At 45.1% G+C, this 20,808-nt stretch overlaps 1 protein-coding gene across 1 annotated transcript in view; it reads right to left on the bottom strand.

Moving 5' to 3' along the window:
• Positions 1-20,808, bottom strand: part of GABRR1 (gamma-aminobutyric acid type A receptor subunit rho1) — a 33,100-nt gene that overhangs the window by 6,692 nt on the left and 5,600 nt on the right. Inside the window, exons 2-6 of the mRNA XM_061427833.1 lie at positions 10,789-10,895; positions 9,085-9,152; positions 7,283-7,506; positions 2,844-2,926; positions 138-278 (exon numbers count right to left, since the gene is read on the bottom strand). Of these exons, the coding sequence (XP_061283817.1) occupies positions 138-278; positions 2,844-2,926; positions 7,283-7,506; positions 9,085-9,152; positions 10,789-10,895 (623 nt within the window). The remainder of the gene's footprint in view (positions 1-137; positions 279-2,843; positions 2,927-7,282; positions 7,507-9,084; positions 9,153-10,788; positions 10,896-20,808) is intronic.

The raw sequence follows: 20,808 nt of genomic DNA, 5'->3' as shown, positions 1-20,808 counted from the left end.
CTCACCCCGTGCTCACCACCCTCTAGACCCGATCTGGAAATCTCATCTTTGGTTTCAAATCCTAGAGGCACAGGCTCTGCTCACTTGATAACCAATCCACACGCCTCCTGAGATCCAAGTAGCCCCCTCGCCTTCACCTGTGCTGCTGTAGAAGGCCAGCTTCGTGGTGGTGTGGAATTCCTGGATGAGGAACTGGGAGAGGGAGATCCGCTCATCTGTCTTTAAGGAGTCATTGCCTTTCTTCCAGTAGAGCATGAGGTCATCTTCCGTGTAGGCATCTGAAAAGACAAGATGGCATCAGACGCCAGGAAAGATGAGCCTGTCTGTGAGGCTCTGTGGGGGTTGTAACAAGATCAGCTGAATAAACAAACTGCAGTCCAACAAAGCAAAACAAAATCCAAAAAGACAAATCTAATTCTCCTCAGTCTTCCAGAATCATCAGGGCAAAGCTCTCAGGCCTAAATACTCATCCTGACTGCAAAAGTGTTCACCCTTCAAGTCAGCCTAAAAGCAGATGAAATTGCTATTTTTGTAGACCAGAAACTACAATTTGCTCTTAAAAAAAATTTTTTTTTTTTTCAGGTTAAATAGTGGCAACATTGCATATAGTTCAACTTTCTTAACCACAGGTAATCTAGCCCTTTCTTCTTTCAAAGGGTGATGATGCATCACTGATGGCAAATACCTTTACACACTCTCAGGTAATAGGGGCTGAATTCTAGCAAGAAAAGACCCACAAGGAGATTTGCAGCCAAACAAGGTCTTTCTGTGCAGGCCTCTCATTGCTCTGCGCAGGGTAGAATCAAGGGGATTTCCCTGAGGATCCCTCCCTCCGGTCCCATACTTTCCCACCCCACTTATTGTAGGTGAGCACACTGCTTACCCCAACCCAGCAGACCTACCTGCTGTTTGAGCAGAACTAGGAGTAAAACCTGAAGGGGCTGCTCCTGTGTCAACAGTTCTTTCTGGGGCTCCCCGAGGGTCTGTTTTATTCCTCTTTTATTCTACCTTTAACCTTAACGTGTCGACTTGGCCAGGCTATAGTAAGTACCCAGTGATTCAATCTGGCACTAATCTGGGTGCTGCTGTGGAGATGCTTGTTGCTGTGTTATCTACACCTAGCTCACTTGAAATAAAGATGACCCAGGATAACCTGGGTGGGTCTGATCCCATCAGTTGAAAGGCCTTAAGAGCGGACCTGAGGTTTCCTGGAGGAAGATAAAATTCCACATGTGGACAGCAGGGTGGGCTCCTGCCCACCAGGCCACAGTCACATAAGCCCGTCCTCTGCACTAGCCCGCTCCCTGTGTATGTCCTATGGCAGCAGTCCCCAACATTTTTGGCACCAGGGGCCAGTTTTGTGGAAGACGGTTTTCTCCCTGGACCAGGGTAGGGGGCATAGTTTAAAGCACATTTCATTTATTGTGCACTTTATTTCGATTATTGTTCCATCAGCTCCACCTCAGATCATTAGGCGTTAGATCCTGAAGGCTGGGGACCCCCGTCCTATGTTTCTGCTTCTCTGGTGAAAGCCTGACAGGTACCACTGCCTGGGTATCATAGGGAAAGCAAAATTCTGGAGCCAACGATTAGTCCCTCGCTGTTAAGCTCCATAAAGGAGATAACAGTAACCTTCTCACAGGGAGCTTGGGAGGATTAAAGGACAGAGCAGGCCGAAAGCTACGGTGCACGAGGCAGTCACTCCTTGGTCCTGGGATTTATTCTCCCTGACCCCACGTTGAGCGGCCCACAGAGCTGTCCCTCCTATGTGTGGAGTCCATGTCCCTGCGCTCCTCAGCCCTGGGTGATTGGAGCCAGGAGACTCCTGATCCACCACCACGGCCCTGGCAGGCTTACCAAGATGCCCCAGGTCAACGAAAGTCCTCACTGAGACTCTGACATGGGCTGGGACGTGTCAGTGGGTGTGTGCTGGTTTGAGACGAGTGTAGAAGGAGTCATGGTGGGGGTGGACCAGACTGTGACAGTCAGAGGAAACGTTTTGGCAGAGATTGGAGCACGGGGCAGGTGCATAGAGAGCTAGGGATGGCAGTCCTGGACACGGCCGCAGCCTTGGTCCTCCTATGGCTATTTAATTTTCCAGGGTTTCTGCATGTGTGTAAGTTTCCCAAGGCCCCTAGGTTATGCCTGAGTGTCTCAGCCACCACCTGCACTCACAGTGGCTGTGCCCTGGCGCAGTTGCTGCCCAACTTGTTTTCACCAGGAAATTCTTCAATGGAAACCTCACTCAGAAGAGCAATAAAAGAGATCCACAGGAGCTCTCTGGTGGACTGTGTGATGAATGCCATGCTGGGGGCTTGGAAGGAGACCCACGTTTGCTGAGCCCTCAGCTCCCCTTACCCAGGCACTTGCCCTGGGGAACTGGGAAACCTTCAGTTTCCACAGGACCGAGTTTATAACCACTGCCATGAGTATTAAAAGGGTCAATTATGGGAATAAAAGGTTTTCAGTGCCAAATTTGTTCCTGATTTTCAAACTTACCTGAGACATTGCTTCTATCTGAAAAGTCATCTCAAAATCATAGTCACCTGTGATGATCTAGAGGGGTGGTGGGATGGGGTGGGAGGTGGGAGGAAGGTTCAAGAGGGAGGGAACACACATATACCTATGGCTAATTCATGTTGATATATGGCATAAACCAACACGATATTGTAAAGCAATTATCCTCCAATTAAAAATAAATAAATTAATTAAAATTTATTAAGAGATTAAATTTCATGTAAAAAAAAAAAGAGAAACAAGATATTCTGCTCCTACTCCTGAGAGTCAGAGGCTCTAGGGTAACTTAAGGTCTGCGGGGGCTGTCTGAGCATAGGCTTACTCACAGCTCTCAATTTCAAGCGAGCACGTTTGTGTGTCCAGGGGAAACCGGCTGAAGTCCATGTTGCACATGGCGGTCACTGTAACCCTAGACACAAACAGATAAAATCCAATGTACAGAGGCTGCAAAATATAAGCGCAAAATGATAAAACAAAAAGAAAAGGCCTCTGCTTCCTCCCAATATAGAAGAATCTTGTAGTTCATAAGCAGTGTGCCAGGACCTAGAGAACCAAGTAGCTTATGTGTGATTTCCACAATGGAGAACTCTTGGGTGTTTATGTTTAACCCCAGGCTCACCATGGGGCCAACAATGACTCCACTAACCCCCATCGCATGCAAGCATTTTAGAGCAATGGTCTCCATAGATAAAACAATGTGGGGACTTCTTTTGTAGTCCAATGATTAAGATTTCGCCTTCCAGGGGAGGGGGTGTGCAGGTTCAATCTCTGGTCAGGGAGCGAAGATCCCACATGCCTTGTGGCCAGAAAACCAAAACATAAAACAGAAGCAGTAATGTAACAAATTCAATAAATGTTTTTTTTTAAAGAACCACTTCTGAAATTAAAAATAAATAAAAAATAAAACAATGTGAAACCACAACTCCTATGGCTTCTTAAAAGAAATCGTAAGAGTATATTGCTCTCCTGTTTCAGATTCATTCAAATTCTTCTTTTCTTGATTTTACTGACATTCACTATTTGTGTACAATGTTTTTACAATAATATTTATGAAGTATTTATGCCAGTTGCCAAATTAGGCATTCTATTTTTTTTTTTACAATGTTGATATTTCTATATTGATAATAACATCTACTAGTGGGCACAGGTGTTCTTAGTGGATAATTCCATAGAGATCATAAAAATGGAAAAACACTGGAAGATCTTATGCATCAACATGCAAGCACTTGCTAGCATCTAATGATTTTGCTTCGGAGTTTACACAGGAAAATTGGCTTTTGCGTCAAAGAATAAGCAAAGACAGATTGTTAGTCGTAGAAGATCTCCCACCCGGTGTGGAATTCCATGGCAGGGTATGATTAACAGTCATTAGCTTTGAACATTCTATGTTTCCTTCAGCCACAGAAAATTGGCTATGTATAAGTTATGAAAATTATCTGGATAATTCATGGCCAAAAAGAAAAAATCACTTTTAAATGGAAATTTCAAGGAAAAGAGCTTTTTTGAAACTCAGTTATCCAGATATTTGCCTTATTTTCCTCATTCCATTTGAGTGTTGTAGGGAGGGATCTTGTTTTGTTAGCAGCTGGATCATCTTATCTCCCCTGGGAATACTGATACACAGGATGTATTTTTGGGGGGGTGGTCAGGCCAGCCTCTGACTTGGACACCTAATGGGTGGGCTCCCATTTCTATGGGTGCATCACCAGCACAACCATACCTGATGGCATCACCAGCAAGAAAGAAACTAGGGGCTAAGCTTGGAGACACTTGTGGCAAACTTTGGGGACATCAGATGTCAAATGCAGGTAGGTTTTGCTATGAACGAAAGTATTAAATAGCTCTTCTCTCTGTTGTCAGTTGATACAGGAACAGGTTTTTTAGAATCACAGACATTATCAGACTTGTTCTGGCACCCTGACTTGATGCTTTTCTGCTTGTTTCCCACGCATTGAACAAGCCCAGCATGTGGTATAATCTCACCCATGTTCACTGTTGTTTCCCTCAAGTCCTTTTGAATTATTTCATCTAGAGCATCTTCCCTTGGAAGCTTGACCGGTCCTGAGATTTTCCTGCTTACCCCTCTCATGTAACAGGCAGTCAAAATCCTCAGAAGTAACCAAATATATCTCAGTTCAGAAACAAAGAATTTTGGTCCAAGGTATCGACACTTCAAACTTCATTCACATTGAGACTTCTGCTCCCCCTTCCCAGCTAAGGCACAGAGTTGGCATTTGAGTGGTCAGTGTCTGCCCATCTCTAATCACCTCCTACATGGGTAGAAGTGAGATAAGAGAGGGATGGTTCTCTGGTGAGGTGGTTTCAAGCTCTCTGGGACCACTATGTGGTTGAAGCTGAGACTTTTTCCCCAGGTCCTTCATTCCCTCTACTGGGCACCTCCATCCTCCAGCAGCATCTTCCACTCCATCTCTTGGCTCACCACTCTCCATGCCACACATGCTGAACTATTCCCAACAAGCCTGGGAGTGCGTACTGGCCCCATAAGAGCCAAAACTCCTCCTAGCTCTGCCCCTCAGTGGTGAGACAGCTCTTCTCTCACCCTCTAACTGCAGTGTCCCCCAACCATAAGCACACACGTGTCCTGTGCAGTCCAGCAAATGGCATGCCCACACCTCTCTCCCAAGAAAAATCTCTTCCTCCCAACAATCATTGACTCTCAAATCTTGAAACTGACTGGGAATTCAAGAACCATGGAATTGATTTTTCAATCTACCTAGTGTGATGGAGCATCTCATTTGTGAATTTCACTTGTTATTGTCTCTTGCTGCCTAGGAAACTTAACCATCCTGTTACCTGTCGCTCCCTGCCCACACCTCCTTGGTGTCCGTGCCTCTCTCTGCATCTAATCCTTTGGTTCCTGCAGGTCTCCCCCACTAGGCTGCAATCATGCTAAGCTCAGTGTTATTCATCTTTATGTACCCAGAGCTTAAGACAAGGCCTGACAGGGTTTTTATCTGTACAACTCTGGCAGCCAATCTTAATATAAACACATTCTGTTGAATGGCTCAAAGAGTATGGATGAGGTGGAGGGCAACGTATTAGTCCTGGTTTGTGTTAACCTGCTGTTGACAGAGGTGACAGTACCCAGCTCCTCCATGTTTTCCCCCAAATAAATCTCAGAGTGATAGCCCTCACTAACTTGGACCTCTTTATTTCTCTCTTAAACAAACCCATGATTTCATTTGCAATGAAAAATCAAATTATAGGTTTTTAGGCACCTGGAGGCTCACTGACAACTTTGACACTGAATAAACAGAGGTTTTCCACTTCCTCTTTTCTCTCTTCTGCCTCTGGTGTCACATCCAATCGTGCCAGACTCGACCTCCACCAGTTCATGAGACCTGCCTGCTAGACTATCAGAAATTTAAAAGCCACTTGTTAAACATAATTTTTTTTTTCTTTTGGCTTTGCTGCTCAGCATGTGGGATCAGGGATAGATTCCCCCTTGCATTGGAAACTCAGAGTCTTAATCATTGGACCACCAAGAAAGTCCCAAACATAGCCATTACTTAAAATTAATGTTATGTTAAGAACAGAAGTAAAACTCTGAGTCTGGTACCTAGCTGCTTAGATTCTAAGTCAGGATAAAGTAATAAAAGATTACTATAAATATTCTTTTGGGGCAAAAATTCAGCTTCAACATTCCCATCTCTGACTCTAAAGACACACTGCATCGGTATAGGCATTCCCTTCTTAGACACTGCTGTGTGGATTCAGCTTTACCAAAATAAAGTCTGTAAAACTGAAATGCACTCTCAGCACAGCACAGAAGGAGTAAATCTCAGCCAGTAGCTGAGGTGCTGCTCTGTAAAGGCCTGCAGCTCATCTCTACATGTCCTCCTGGGGGAGGCGGGCACCAGGATTTTCTCAAGGGGGCATACAGGGAAAGCCCCACTGCGATGTCTGTGCCTAAGGGAAGGTTATCCAGGTCACTGCTTAATGAGTAGTTAAAGATTTCTAAGGCTACTGCTCAGCACAGGGAATATAGCCAATATTTTATACTTAATGGAGTATAGTCTATACACATATTGAATCACTATGTCATACATCTGAAACTAATGTATATTATAAATCAACTGTACAGACAGAATAAATGAATGAAAGAAAGGAAGGAAGGAATAAAGAAAAAGAAGAAAAAAAACATTTCTAAGTCAGGTGAGCTCAATTATTTTATTCTTTATATTTTTGAAGTGATGCTCAAAATACCATTTAAAATCCTCAAGTGGCCCGGGGTCCCCATAGTCTCTCAAGGAGGACACTCTGGTGAGAAGGGATTAAAAAAAAAAAAGCCTAAACCGACCAGGTGAGGTAAACAACTTTTTTTAAAGCAAAATTCCAAAATGGGAATCAGAGAGGTCAAAGGAGGCAGGTCTTTGAGAAGAATTACATTATCTACTTTTCTGACTCCTACTAGAGAAATAAAACCTTCATTAAACATTGAAATTGAACTTGAACAGGGCCTAAATCATAAGCATCAGTAAGAGAAATTTCCCCGAATGTATTTTCAAGGAGAAATAATTCTTTAAAATGTTTACTCATGTGTAGAGTTAAGTTTTCCTGATGTTGAAAAGTCAGAGCCCCTGGAAAGTTAGAAGTTCACTGTTCAAAGCCAAAAGAAAAGCGCTGTGGTGGGAGCAATGATACTCATACTCTTGGTAGACAAATGAGTTGCACTTCCTCCCAGCTTCGGGGATAAGAGGACGCTGAGGGGAAGAGGCCCAGAAGGAGGTCGGGAAGGGCTCACCTGAGGCTGTACAGCACTTTGCCGTCGGGCTGGACCCGGAGCATCACGTTGTCTGTGGTGGTGTCGTGGATGAAGGAGCGCTTGGAGTGCACAAAAAACATGTCGGGGACCCAGATCTTCTTCACCAGCCGGCCGTCAAATGTCATGCTCAGGTTGTTGGTGCTCGGGAAGGACAGCCTCTCGTCCTTCCAGTAGTGCCTCAGGTAGAGGGTCATCGTGAAGTCCTGGGACCAAGGGTAGAGAGGAGGAGCCCACACACTGAACGGCCGGGTGATAGCAGGGCATCCTGCACCCCCGCCACCAGGCTGAGGAGTGAACTGAGCCCAAGGAGGCCTTGCTTCTAGTCTCTGCTGCTTCAGGAGGGAGGGAACCCTGCATGGGGGACTCAGCAGGAGGTTGTACAGAGGGGGCCTTGAATCCCATCCCACCCCACCCCTGGGCACTTGCCTCCACTTGCAGAAGGCTGCTCCTGCCGGTGCTGGGACCCCAGCCTGAGGGCAGCCTGCCCACACACAGGGCCAACTGCCAGCCTGAGTTCATGCCTCTGGAAGCAGCCCTCAGCCAGGGAGTGGGGCTGGGGATGGGTAAGGGGGATGGATAACCCGGCTCTCTGGCCCCTCAGTGGGGACAACCCTGAGGTGAGCTCTTTGCTGACTCCCAGAGAAGCCCAGAGGGACTGATTCTCACATAGATCTGATCTGATGACATGACCGTTTTTGCTTCCTTCCTTTTCCCTGTCTCACCTCTCCACCCTTTTCTTATATAGATACAGATAATCTTTTTTGACACCACCATCCCAGGTGGTGCTAGTGGTAAAGAACCTGCCTGCCAATACAGGTAAACCTAGGAGATGCAGGTTCGATTCCTAGGGTCAGGAAGATCCCCTGAAGGAGGGCAGGGCAACCCACTCCAGTTTTCTTGCCTGGAGAATCCCATAGACAGAAGAGCCTGACAGGTTGCAGTCCATAGGGTCACACAGAGCTGGACATGACTGAAATGACCTAGTGTGCACGCGCGCGCGCACACACACACACACACACACACACATATAGGCTGTGCCATGCAGCTTGCAGGATCTTCATTCCCCGACCAGGAATTGAACTCAGGCCCTCAATAGTTAAAAGTGTGGAGTCCTAAGCCCTGGACCATCAGAGAATTCCCCCCACTCTTTTCTTGTATTTCCTTGGTGTCTGTGTGTGTGCTCAGTCGCGTTTGACTCTTTGCAACCCCATTAACCAGAGCCCATCAGGCTCCTCTGTCCATGGAATTTTCTAGACGAGAATACTGGAGTGGGCTGCCATTAAACTACTTGTGCCAGAATGCTAGTCTCAGATCTGCTTCTCACCAGCTAAGACAAGTTTCTAAAAAGTCGTGTAAGTCAAAGAGTTGCAGAATGTTCTATTTGTTAATCAAAGCCCATTTAAAAAAGAAAAACAGAGGAAACTTGAGCTTTTTCTGCATTTTCACAGCCAGACACAGAGTCCACAGGAGCAGCTTGTGTCTGGCTCCTTGGATCCCGCTGTTTATGCTGGACAGCATTTGCCCAGAGAACACATCCTGGTGGCAAGAGCCTGGACACTGGGGTGGGGTCAGTCATGTCTGCCATGCGGCTCTGTCTCCTGCCAATGGGGCAGCTTTGAGTAAGTGTCTTGACCTCGCTGAGCCACCTGTAACATGAGTGTGGGAATTCCCAGTACCCAGGGCTTGTGAGCCAGGGGAATTGTGATGTGTGGCGTTCCTGGCCCAGCACAGGGCCCGGGGGGATCCCCCCCGCCCACAGCCTTGGCCGGAGAAGCGCTTACCATATCCACCTCTGAGATGCTGTCCAAGCTCTCCACCTGCACATCCACGCCGACAGGAATGGCTGGCCCTGGGGACGGGGCATGGCAAGAGCATTTACTCTTTTTATTTGAACTTTGACTACAAATGAGACAGGCATAAGGATTTCTCCTAGCACATTCAGATTTGAAGGTTTGGTGTCCTACATGCCAGGCTAAAGTCAAACCAGAGATAAAAGGCTGGCATCATGTCCTCGCTCCCTAGAATATTCCAGCTAAGGTTAAAAAAAAAAAATTCTTTTTTGGTCTGAATCGGTCAGGTGATTCTGAAATGAGGAAGTTAATGCAAAGCATTTGTCTTTGGTTACATATGCTCATCTAAAGGAAAGATGAGACCTGGGTCAAAGTTGGGTCCCATATAAAGAGTTACTCCTTAACATGAAGCCACACATTTAAAAATTTTTGTATTTACCTCCTGATTTTGCACCCTCTTTCATCTTGGAAGCCAGTGTCTCTGGCCAGGAGAAAGGCCCTGCTTGGTGAATTAGAACCAAGGTGATATTCAAAACATTTGCCAAGGTACTGATCTGCATCTTTGCTAGATGATGGAGTCGCCTCCATGGGGGATGTGGTACACTGGGTGGATATGAAAATACTATATTTGGGGGGCATTTCTAGGCCATAAAAACTTAATATTTATAAAAAGAAAGAATTATCAGGGAAGTAGATTGCTGCCTCTTTTCCTCCCTGCTTTCAGGTGTATAGGACAGGCATGGAACATCATCACAGAATATCATCATGGAACATCATCACGGAGTGAAAAGGTGAATTTGGGTCCAACAGCAACAGATTAGAGACTGAATAAAGACTCCCTTCTAGAACCTGTTTATCCTTTAGGCAAAAGTGACTGGAAGAAATAAAAGGCATGAGAATGATTTCTGAAATAAATATTTCTTCCCCAGGGGGAAAAAAAAACAAAACTCATAAGAGTGAAAACCCTACTTGACACTAATAAACCTGAAATCTGCCAGCTTCAAAGGGCTCTGGTACTAAATCATTATTTTCTAAACAATTTTAATTTAATTAAACTCACCAGACCACACTCTACCCTAGGATATGAGCCCAGAGTTCTGTCTGCCAGCTCCAGGATAAGAATAAATTTAGTCCAAGATTGGTATTTCACATTAAATTGATAATGCAGTCATGATTTTAGGGGTATGATTATTGTGCATTTTTAAACATATATTACAGTCATAACTTTCACATTTTATTTTAAAAATTATGTATTTCTAGGAGCTATGAAAGTGAGCATTTAAGAAAATTTCAAAAACTGCTTCCACAAATCAAGAAATAAATTTAAAAGACCCAATTAAAAAAAATTATTTCAGAGCATTTTTCAGGAGGCAACTTTGGACTGCAACTGTCCCTACAGCCAGCTACTAGCCTCCCTAATACTGAGACATCCTTGTTGGGAGCCGTGGCCTGAGGACAGCTGGGCTGGTCTGGTCACAAACCAGCAGCTGCCTCCCAAGAATGCGTTCAGCACAGCCCAAGGCAGGCTGGCCAGGGCAGGTGCTCAGATGATGTTGGGGGCTCAGGCCTTGTTCACAACCTAGGCAGACCTGACGGGTAGGGAGCAATGCTGAATGGTTCCCTGGTCTGATGCTGCCCACAGATAGACAGAAGGACCTGGAAAGAAGACAAGCCCCAAGAGTGCATGCCTCATACCTCCAAAGCCAGGCCTCATGCTGAAATCGTGGTCATCTATCCTCAGAAGCTGCTCTGATTTTGTTAGTGGCGATTTCGTAATATCAGGGCTTCGTTTAAGAACTGGGCTGCAGAGCGGGAGAAAACAGGTTGATCACATACCCTAATTAAGTCGGATGAAAACTATTTGCATTCAGACTTGATCTTGACAAGTTTGATGGGCTGTGGTATTTCTTCTTTAAAGCTACTGGAAATCCTCTCTTCCATTCCCGGGCTTTCTGGATCAATGAACCAACCCAGAAGGTCCAAGACAGGAGTTTAGGAATGTGAATGAGGAGCTTGCAAAATACCAATATCTAGGGGACTTCCCTGGTGGTTCACTGGTTAAGACTTCACCTTCCAGTGTAGGGGGTGCGGGTTCGCTCCCTGTTCAGGGAGCTAAGATCTTACATGCCTGTTGGCCAAAACCCATAAAACAGAAGCAATATTGTAACAAATTCAACAAAGACTTTAAAATAAATAAAATATTTTAAAACCCAATAACCAGGCCCCATCTCAGAGGTGCTGATCTGGGCAGAATGGAACCTGGACATTAATGTTTTTAAAAGCCTCCCAGATGATTTTAATGTGAAACCAAGAGCGAAAACTGCTGGTCCTGGGCTTACTAGTAAGTCTAAATTCACCCAAAGCTCCTCAGCTATTTGGGGCAGGTTGCAGCTGGAGGGGAGAGGCAGTGGGTGTGGGCTGAGCCTGTCTCCCTTGGACCCCTCTGGCCCATCCTACAGAGAGAGCGTGGACTTGCCCTTGGGTCAAATGCCAACCATTCTGGCTCCTTGGAGGCAGCTTCTTGTACTTCTGGTTCTGAATCGCATCTAGGGCCATTTTAATTCATATTCACTTTTTCTAAGTAGGTAATATATTTGCAGGGTTTGACAATTAGAAAGGAAATGCAGTGAAAAGTTGGCTTTCTACCTGTGCCTCCATTCATCCCATTCCCCCAACCACTGTTACTGCTCTCTCTCTGTTCTTCATTTGGCCATGGGGCTTGTAGGATCTTAGTTCCCTGACCAGGGTTCAACCCAGAGCCCCTGCTTTGCAAGCATGAGTCTTAACCACTGGACCACCAGGGAAGTCCCCCTTCTCCCTGGTACCTCTCTTATTGGTTTCTAGTCTATCTGTTCAGAGTATCTTGTAGGTACAAGTAAATACAAACATACATTCTTATATCCCATATTTTTCCAGTTTCATTGAGATATACTCAATACTTAACATTGTATTAGTTTTAGGTGTACAACATGATGATGTGATACATGTATATTTTGTGATAAAATTATTACCACAATGCATCTAGTTAACATCCCTCACCTCACATAGTTACACATTTTTTTTTTCTTGTGATGAGAAACTTTAGGAGCTACTCTTACAGTTTTCAAATATACAATATAGTAGTGTTAACTATAGTCACCACGCTGTACATTACCATCCTCAGCACTTATTTATGATATAACTGGAGGCTTGTACCTCTTGATCCCTTTCATCCATTTCGCCCACCCCACACCCCACACCTAGGGCGACCACCTATCTGTTCTCCATACCTACTAGTTTGTTTTTTTTTTTTAATTCCACGTAGAAGTGAAATGATACAGTATTTGTCATGTATGCTGTGGCAAATGGTCTCTTATTTTTACACATCAAGTAACATATAAACTTACACTTTTTCTTTCTTCCCTTATATATATATATATATAACTTGGATTTTTTTCCATATCAAAGTATTCCAAGCCTCATATTCTTTTTCACACTACATAGTGTTGCATTGCACAGATGTACCATCACTCACACGCTCAGTCCTCTATCGGTGGACACGTGAGTCGCTTCTAGTCTTTTGCTGTTACAATCAGTGCCACAAGGGCCTTTTACAGTCTTCACTTACCCCTCAGCAGCATCTCTGGAACTCACAGAAACAATCAACTGCCCTCCTAGCTCCTCCTCGTCCCAACAGCAGTGTGTGTGTGTGTCCTCCCGTGTACCATGCACACTCAAACACACACTCACACTTCTTTCAATGCACATGTCCCAAACTTTGGCCTACATCAGCATCTCTTGGAGGCCTGTTTCAAACCTAGGTTCCTGAACCTTGCCTTGCCCCAAAGTTTCTGATTTAGCAGGTCTGGGCTAAGGTCTAAGAATCTGTATTTGTTACAAGTTTCCAGATGCTGCTGCTGGTGGTGGTGGTCAGGAGATGGCACTTTATTTTAATGTTTTGGCCACGCCACCCAGCACGTGAGATATTAGATCCCTGACCAAGGATGGGACCCTGGTCCATGCATTGGAAGTGTGGAGTCTTAACCACTGGGTCGCCAGAGAAGTCCCTGGAGATGGCACTTGGAGAACCAGAGCTCTGGTGCATTCATCCTCAACACACAATTTCCTCCCTTGTAACTGGCTCAGTCCATCGTTAAGTGCTTGGCTATCTTCTTTCCTAAAGAAACTATCATTCTGGGCAGGGGTTGTGGGGTGTGGAGAATGTGTCTGGGAGACAGGAAAACAGAGCTCCAGCCTCCAGTGACCTGCCTGCTCCGTGCCTTTGGGCACCTTTCCCTGGGACTCGGTTTCCTCATCTTATTGCAGGTGAAGCTCTGTGACAGGACCAGGGCTGTGTGGAGCCAATAGGATCATGTGTGTGTGTGTACTTGCCTTTGGAACTTGAAGGGGGACCGCACATGGAAGGAGTCATTGTTGTTTCTCAGCCAGCAGGAAGTTTCCTCCTAAAGGAAGGAAATCCCTGGCAACAAAGGCTTCGCCCCAGGGAAGAATCTTAACTAATGGATCAGGGAGGAAGTACGCTGCTGCTGGAAGGGAGGGAGGAAGCCATTGCTGCCCACCTCCTCTCTCTCTCCTAATGGAGCCAGGAGCCCTCCTTCTGCTCCATGCCCCTCAGCCAGGAGTAGAGGCGTTGCTGCAAATCACTGTAGCTTAGGTGTGGAGAAGAGGTCCCTTACACTGGTGTGCGTGCACCTCTGGTCATTGAATGCCTTACTTGAGGACATCTTTGTGCACTCCGTCTTTGAGGCTTACTATGAAATTAAAACTAAAGGTATTCTAGAGAGTCCAGGTACTCAAATCAACAAAGTATCCTTCACCCTGTAGATTTGCTTCAAATCTAACTGGAATAAAATGTGAAAAAAAAAAAAAAACTACAAAACTGCAATGCATTATTTTAGCTTTTCAACGAGCAATTCCCATGACCCACAGAAGCAGGAATTGGAGGATTAATTATTCAGAAGGCCTGATTTCAAGAGGTCTGACCTAAACTATCTCCCCAACTGAAATTGATGGCATTTTTAACCTGGAACTGCCATGAAGCTGTCAGTATGGACAGCGACACATTGCCAGGTGAACCATTTCTCTTGGGCATCCTTGCACTTCAGCTTAGGGATTCAGCCAAAAGTGCACTGGCAGGAGATGAGAGAGCAGAGGGTAAGTCCTCCTTCTCTCTCAGCTTCAATGCCAGGGACTAGCCATGTCTGTGTTGCTCTGTAACCGCAGATAATCACAGTACTTCAATAAGCTCCAGTTACACAATTTACCTTTCAGGTCTGCAGGTAGGCATGGCTTCCTGTATTTCTTGTGCTTGGGGGTGGGGCATTCACTTGCCTGGTTGCTGCCCTGAACCCTGTGCACCGCTCTGCGAGCGGTCTCTTTATTCAATTATTGGTTAAGCCCTTTTGAGTGCAGTGCTGTTTTCTGCCAAGACCCGACTGATACCCAGGGATATCAGGGCTGATGCACAGGGATTATGTCATTCGAGACAAAGTGGAGCAGGGGCAGGTGTGCGCTCTGCAGGAGGTGGTCCCAGGGCTGCTTCTGCTGCTGCTGCTGCTGCTGCTGCTAAGTCGCTTCAGTCGTGTCCGACTTTGTGCGACCCCATAGACGGCAGCCCACCAGGCTCCTCCGTCCCTGGGATTCTCCAGGCAAGAACACTGGAGTGTTCTTCTCCAATGCATGAAAGCGAAAAGTGAGAGTGAAGTCTCTTAGTCGTGTCCTACTCTTAGCAACCCCATGGACTGCAGCCCACCAGGCTCCTCCGTCCATGGGATTTTCCAGGCAAGAGTACTGGAGTGGGGTGCCATTGCCTTCTCCAGGTTCCATGGCTGGGGAAGGGCAAAGACTGGAGGGAGAGCTACAGGTCATCACAGTGGATGGTCAGCAGGGGCAGGATGAGGCCACAGGCCACTGAGGGCAGAGTCCTCTTCATCTTTGGCATTTTGCACAGTGCCGAGTTCCTGTGGACTCTCAGTACATGTTAGTGAGTGAAGAATGGTATTAGTTCTTTGGATGGGTGCCAGAGAGAGCAATACAAGAGATGCAGGAAGAAAGAGGGGGTAGGAATAAAAATCAAGTTGGGCCCTAATCTTACTGTGGCTTTTGTTGTTTAGTCACTATGTCGTAAACCACCAGTCTCATCTGTCCATGGAATTCTCCAAGCAAGAATACTGGAGTAGGTTGCCATGCTCTCCTCCAAAGGATCTTCCCCACCCAGGGATCGAACCTGAGTCTCCTGAATTGGCAGGTGAATTCTTTACCACTGAGCCACCAGGGAAGCCCTACTGTGGCTTTGGGCCAGTCTAAAACAGAACTGGGCACCGACTAAAGGAAGGGCTGCCAAATTCTGAAATGTCACTATCTCTGCCATCATGAGGCTGAGATTCTAGCTTAGCAAAAAACTGATAATTAGGACATGTAAAATCTTACTCTTTTTCTGCCACACCATGCAACTTGTGGGATCTTAGTCCCTGCCCAGGGATTGAATCCCAGCCACGGCAGTGAAAGCACTGAGTCCCAACCACTGGACCACCAGGGAACTCCCCTAAAATCTTTTTTAAATTGTTGCTATTTAATATTTTAAAATAACTATTTTCTGTTCACATTCCTATGTTAACATTTTTTGGAAAATAGATTGAAGCCTAAAGGAAAGGATGAAAACCACTAAGAAATAACCTGTACCATCCTGAGTATATCCTTACAACCCTGAGAGAGGGGAAACACTGTAACTTGCTTTTAACTCAAGTTACATATATCTTCAAATACTTTTCATGTCACCAGCATCATTGTACCAGCCGAGGTATGAGTATTGACCTTGAAATGAAGTGTAACACGTAGCAAATAAAAGGATAACTAACACTGCCTGAGTACTTACTCTCTGCCAGTTACCAGGCTAACAATATCACATGTATTAACTGGGTTAGTCTTTATAACAACCCTGTGAGGTAGGCCTTGCCACTGTGCCCATTTCATATATGAGGAAGCTAAGACACAGATGGTTTGAATAACTTGTGAAAGTGAAGGAGCCAGGAGTCACACTCAGAGGCTCTGGCTCTAAGGATGGGAGGCAAGTTTGGCCACTGTATCTCACTGGGAGATCTGGCTCCCATTGCCTGGAATTTGGGTTCAATGTGGAAGGTCCAAGCTTACCTTTCCCCTCACAGAAGAGCCAGCATGGACCTTGCACAAAACTGGTGCCCACTCATTGATTAAACAAGGGCATTTATTGGGACTTCCCTGGCAGTCCAGTGGTTTAAATTCCATGCTTCCAATGCAGGGGAAGTGGGTTCAATCCTGGTTGGGGAAAAAAATGAGCGCATTTACTGATTAAGTCCCTAGGAACTTAAGAAGAAGGAATTGACATGTTCCAAGTTGGATACCTGGCTGTCTGAGGAGGCCTTACAAATAGCTGTGAAAAGAAGGGAAGTGAAAAGCAAAGGAGAAAAGGAAAGATATACCCATTTGAATACGGAGTTCCAAAGAATAGCAAGGAGAGATAAGAAAGCCTTCCTCAGTGATCAATGCAAAGAAATAGAGGAAAACAATAGAATGGGAAAGACTAGAGATCTCTTCAAGAAAATTAGAGATACCAAGGGAACATTTCATGCAAAGATGGGCTCAATAAAGGACAGAAATGGTATGGACCTAACAGAAGCAGAAGATATTAAGAAGAGGTGGCAAAAATACACAGAAGAACTGTACAAAAAAGATCTTCATGACTCAGATAATCACGATGGTGTGATCACTCACCTAGAGCCAGACATCCTGGAATCTGAAGAAAGTGGGCCTTAGGAAGCATCACTACGAACAAAGCTAGTGGGGGTGATGGAATTCCAGTTGAACTATTTCAAATCCTGAAAGATGATGCTGTGAAAGTGCTGCACTCAATATGCCAGCAAATTTGGAAAACTCAGCAGTGGCCACAGGACTGGAAAAGGTCAGTTTTCATTCCAATCCCAAAGAAAGACAATGCCAAAGAATGTTCAAACTACTGCACAATTGCACTCATCTTACACACTAGTAAAGTAACGCTCAAAATTCTCCAAGCCAGGCTTCAGCAATATGTGAACCGTGAACTTCCAGATGTTCAAGCTGGATTTAGAAAAGGCAAAGGAACAAGAGATCAAATTGCCAACATCTGCTGGATCATGGAAAAAGCAAGAGAGTTCCAGAAAAACATCTATTTCTTCTATATTGACTATGCCAAAGCCTTTGACTGTGTGGATCACAATAAAATGTGGAAAATTCTTCAAGAGATGGGAATACCAGACCACCTGACCTGCCTCTTGAGAAACCTGTATGCAGGTCAGGAAGCAACAGTTACAACTGGACATGGAACAACGACTGATTCCAAATAGGAAAAGGAGTACGTCAAGGCTGTATATTGTCACCTTGCTTATTTAACTTATATGCAGCGTACATCATGAGAAATGGTGGGCTAGAAGAAGCACAAGCTGGAATCAAGATTGCCAGGAGAAATATCAATAACCTCAGATCTGCAGATGACACCACCCTTATGGCAGAAAGTGAAGAAGAACTAAAGAGCCTTTTGATGAAAGTGAAAGAGGAGAGTGAAAAAGTTGGCTTAAAGCTCAACATTCAGAAAACGAAGATCATGGCATCTGGTCCCATCACTTCATGGCAAATAGATGGGGAAACAGTGACAGAGTTTATTTTTTGGGCTCCAAAATCACTGCAGATGGTGACTGCAGCCATGAAATTAAAAGAAGCTTACTCCTTGGAAGGAAAGTTATGACCAATGTAGATAGCATATTAAAAAGCAGAGACATCACTTTGTCAGCAAAGGTCCATCTAGTCAAGGCTATGGTTTTTCTAGTGATCATGTATGGACATGAGAGTTGGACTATAAAGAAAGCTGAGCGTGGAAGAATTGATGCTTTTAAACTGTGGTGTTGGAGAAGACTCTTGAGAGTCCCTTGGACTGCAAGGAGATCCAACCAGTCCATTCTAAAGGAGATCAGTCCTGGGTGTAAATTGGAAGGACTGATGTTGAAGTTGAAACTCCGGTACTTTGGCCACCTGATGCAAAGAGCTGACTCAGTTGAAAAGACCCTGATGCTGGGAAAGATTGAGGGCAGGAGGAGAAGGGGACGACAGAGGATGAGATGATTGGATGGCATCACTGACTCAATGGACATGAGTTTGAGGAAATTCCAGGAGTTGGTGATGGACAGGGAGGCCTGGCGTGCTGCGGTTCATGGGGTCACAAAGAGTCGGACACGACTGAGCGACTGAACTGAAGTGAACTGAATTTATGATAATACAGGATGACGTTTGAGACAGCTTCTTGAACTGAATGGAGGGTGTATGTTTCTTGAACATACATTTTTATTCTATCTTCTTGCTGCTGCTACTGCTGCTGCTAAGTCAGATTATGAAAACTTCTGGTCCGTGGTCTTTCTTCTTCATATTTCCTTGCCATAGTTCCCAGTCTGTTTGTCTAAAGATGATGTTTTCTCAAAACATTTCCCAGAGGTTAGATCAGGTCTGGGGGCCCATTAGGAGCAGGGTGCTGCCAGAAGGCTCATTTAACTAATAGCAGAGCATTCGATAAGTTATACTTCACTTTGTTCATTACTTCATCTTCAAGCCTGGCATGCTGAAGTCCATAGGGTCGGAAAGAGTTGGACACAACTGAGCGACTGAATAACAGCAACATTATAGCTCTGGTCCTAGAGGCAGACGGCAATGTGGAAATGGCCAGTTTACTGCCAGAGCCCCACAGAGGTGGTTTTGTGTTCCCCACAGACTCGTTGGCCTGGGGGTTGTGTGAATATGTGTGTGTGCATTTAATTTTTCTTTATTTTATTTATTTCTGCCATCATGTTATTTACACTGTCTTGAACAGCATTTCTTGAACTGCTAGGGAGACTGTGCATTTTTCCACATAATGAGTAAGGACTGTGTATTTTCCCTCAAGTATAACTTTCCTTGGATTCCTCACTAAATGGATTTTTGGGTAACTGATGATCTCTTTTTCAAACCACTGCCTCTAAGAATGTGTGATAGGTAAGTTAGGTGTCAACTTGGCTAGACTCTGGTACCAGTTTTTGGTTTAAATACCAGCCTAGACGTTGCTGTGAAGGTGTTCTTAAGATGTGACTAACATTTAAATCAGTAGCCTTTAAATAAAGCAGATTACCCTTCATAATGTGGGTAGGTCCCATCCAATCAGTTTAAGACCTTAGAAAAAAAGACTGAGGTCCTCTGAGGAAGAGGGAATTTGGTCTGCAGACTGCCTTCAGCTGAAACATCAGCTCCTGCTGGAATTTCCCCCTGCCTGCCTGACTGCCATGTAACTTTCAGACTTGGTTACCCACACAATCACATGAGCCAATTCTTTAAATAAATCCTCCTCCCACCCCAGCTCCCCTCATATGTGTGTGTGTGTGTGTGTGTACACGTATGTGCTTAGTCCCTCAGTTGTATCCAACTCTTTGTGACTCCATGGACTACAGCATGCCAGGCTCTTCTGTTCATGGGGATTCTCTAGGCAAGAATACTGGAGTGGGTTGCCATGCCCTCCTCCAGGGGATTTTTCCAACCCAGGGATTGAATCTAGGTCTCCTGTATTGCAGGCAGATTTTTTACCTTCTGAGCCACCAGGGAAGCCCCGTATATATACATATATAGGTATATATATATATATATATATATATATATATAAAATAAATATTGTACCATATATATGTATGTGTGTAATACCATAGAGAGACAGATAGGGAGATAGATATACAAACATACATTGTTGTTGTTGTTTAGTATCTAAGTTGTGTCTGACTCTTCCGGGACCACATGGACTCCCACCAGGCTCCTCTGTCCATGGGACTTCCCAGGCAAGAATACTGGAGTGGGTTGCCATTTCCTTCTGCAGAAGATCTTCCTGACCCAGGGATTGAATCTGCATCTGTTGCACTGGCAGGCAGATTCTTTATCACTGAGCCACCAGGGAAGCCCAGATATATACATGTTATGCACATGCTATTGGTTCTGTTTCTTGGGAGAACCCTGACTAATCGAGACAGTGAATATTCCATGATGCCTGAAGTCTGCACACCTGTGGGAGACCTGAGTTGCCTAGAACCGGAAGGCTGTGTCTGGCATAGGTGGGGTGTTTGTGCTGTCTCAGAGTCTTCTGATCCAGCCTTCTTGCCACCACGATGGACCCAGGTTCGATGGATCAGACTTGGCCTGCTGTGGCCCTTCCAGGGGGACAAGAGGACGCAGCAAGGGCATGTTTGTCCACCTGCTTCTCTGGTAAAATCTCAACCTTGAACATCCCCTTTTCTTGATCTTTCTGTTTCAGTTTCCTATAAAATGAGGGAATAACCCTAACCTTAGAGGATCACTATAAGGATTAAATAAGAAAATGTTAACATGAACATTGCTCTGGTTTTGACATATGAAAACATTTTCATATGGTTCAACCTGAATTTTACATCCATGAGTATAACTTCCCATTCTCCTCTTACGGTGGTCAGAGTTGGGCACAGGAAGTAGAGAAACGGGAGATGCAGAACTCTGAGGGTACATTGTGTGACCTGGCATGACTTCTGTACTTTTCTGCGCCTTTCTCTTCTCATCTTTAAAAGGGGGGCATTTCCAAGGTCTTTGAAATTCTGTAGAGGCAGGGGTGAGGTCCAATTTGCTCACTGTTTCTTCCAGTGCCTGGAGCAGAGTGTCATCAATACATAT

This window comes from Bos javanicus, chromosome 9 (genome assembly GCF_032452875.1).
Source record: "Bos javanicus breed banteng chromosome 9, ARS-OSU_banteng_1.0, whole genome shotgun sequence".
Taxonomy (NCBI): Eukaryota; Metazoa; Chordata; class Mammalia; order Artiodactyla; family Bovidae; genus Bos; species Bos javanicus.
Note: the sequence above shows the minus strand (reverse complement) of the source record. Positions and strands in the feature narration are given on the sequence as shown.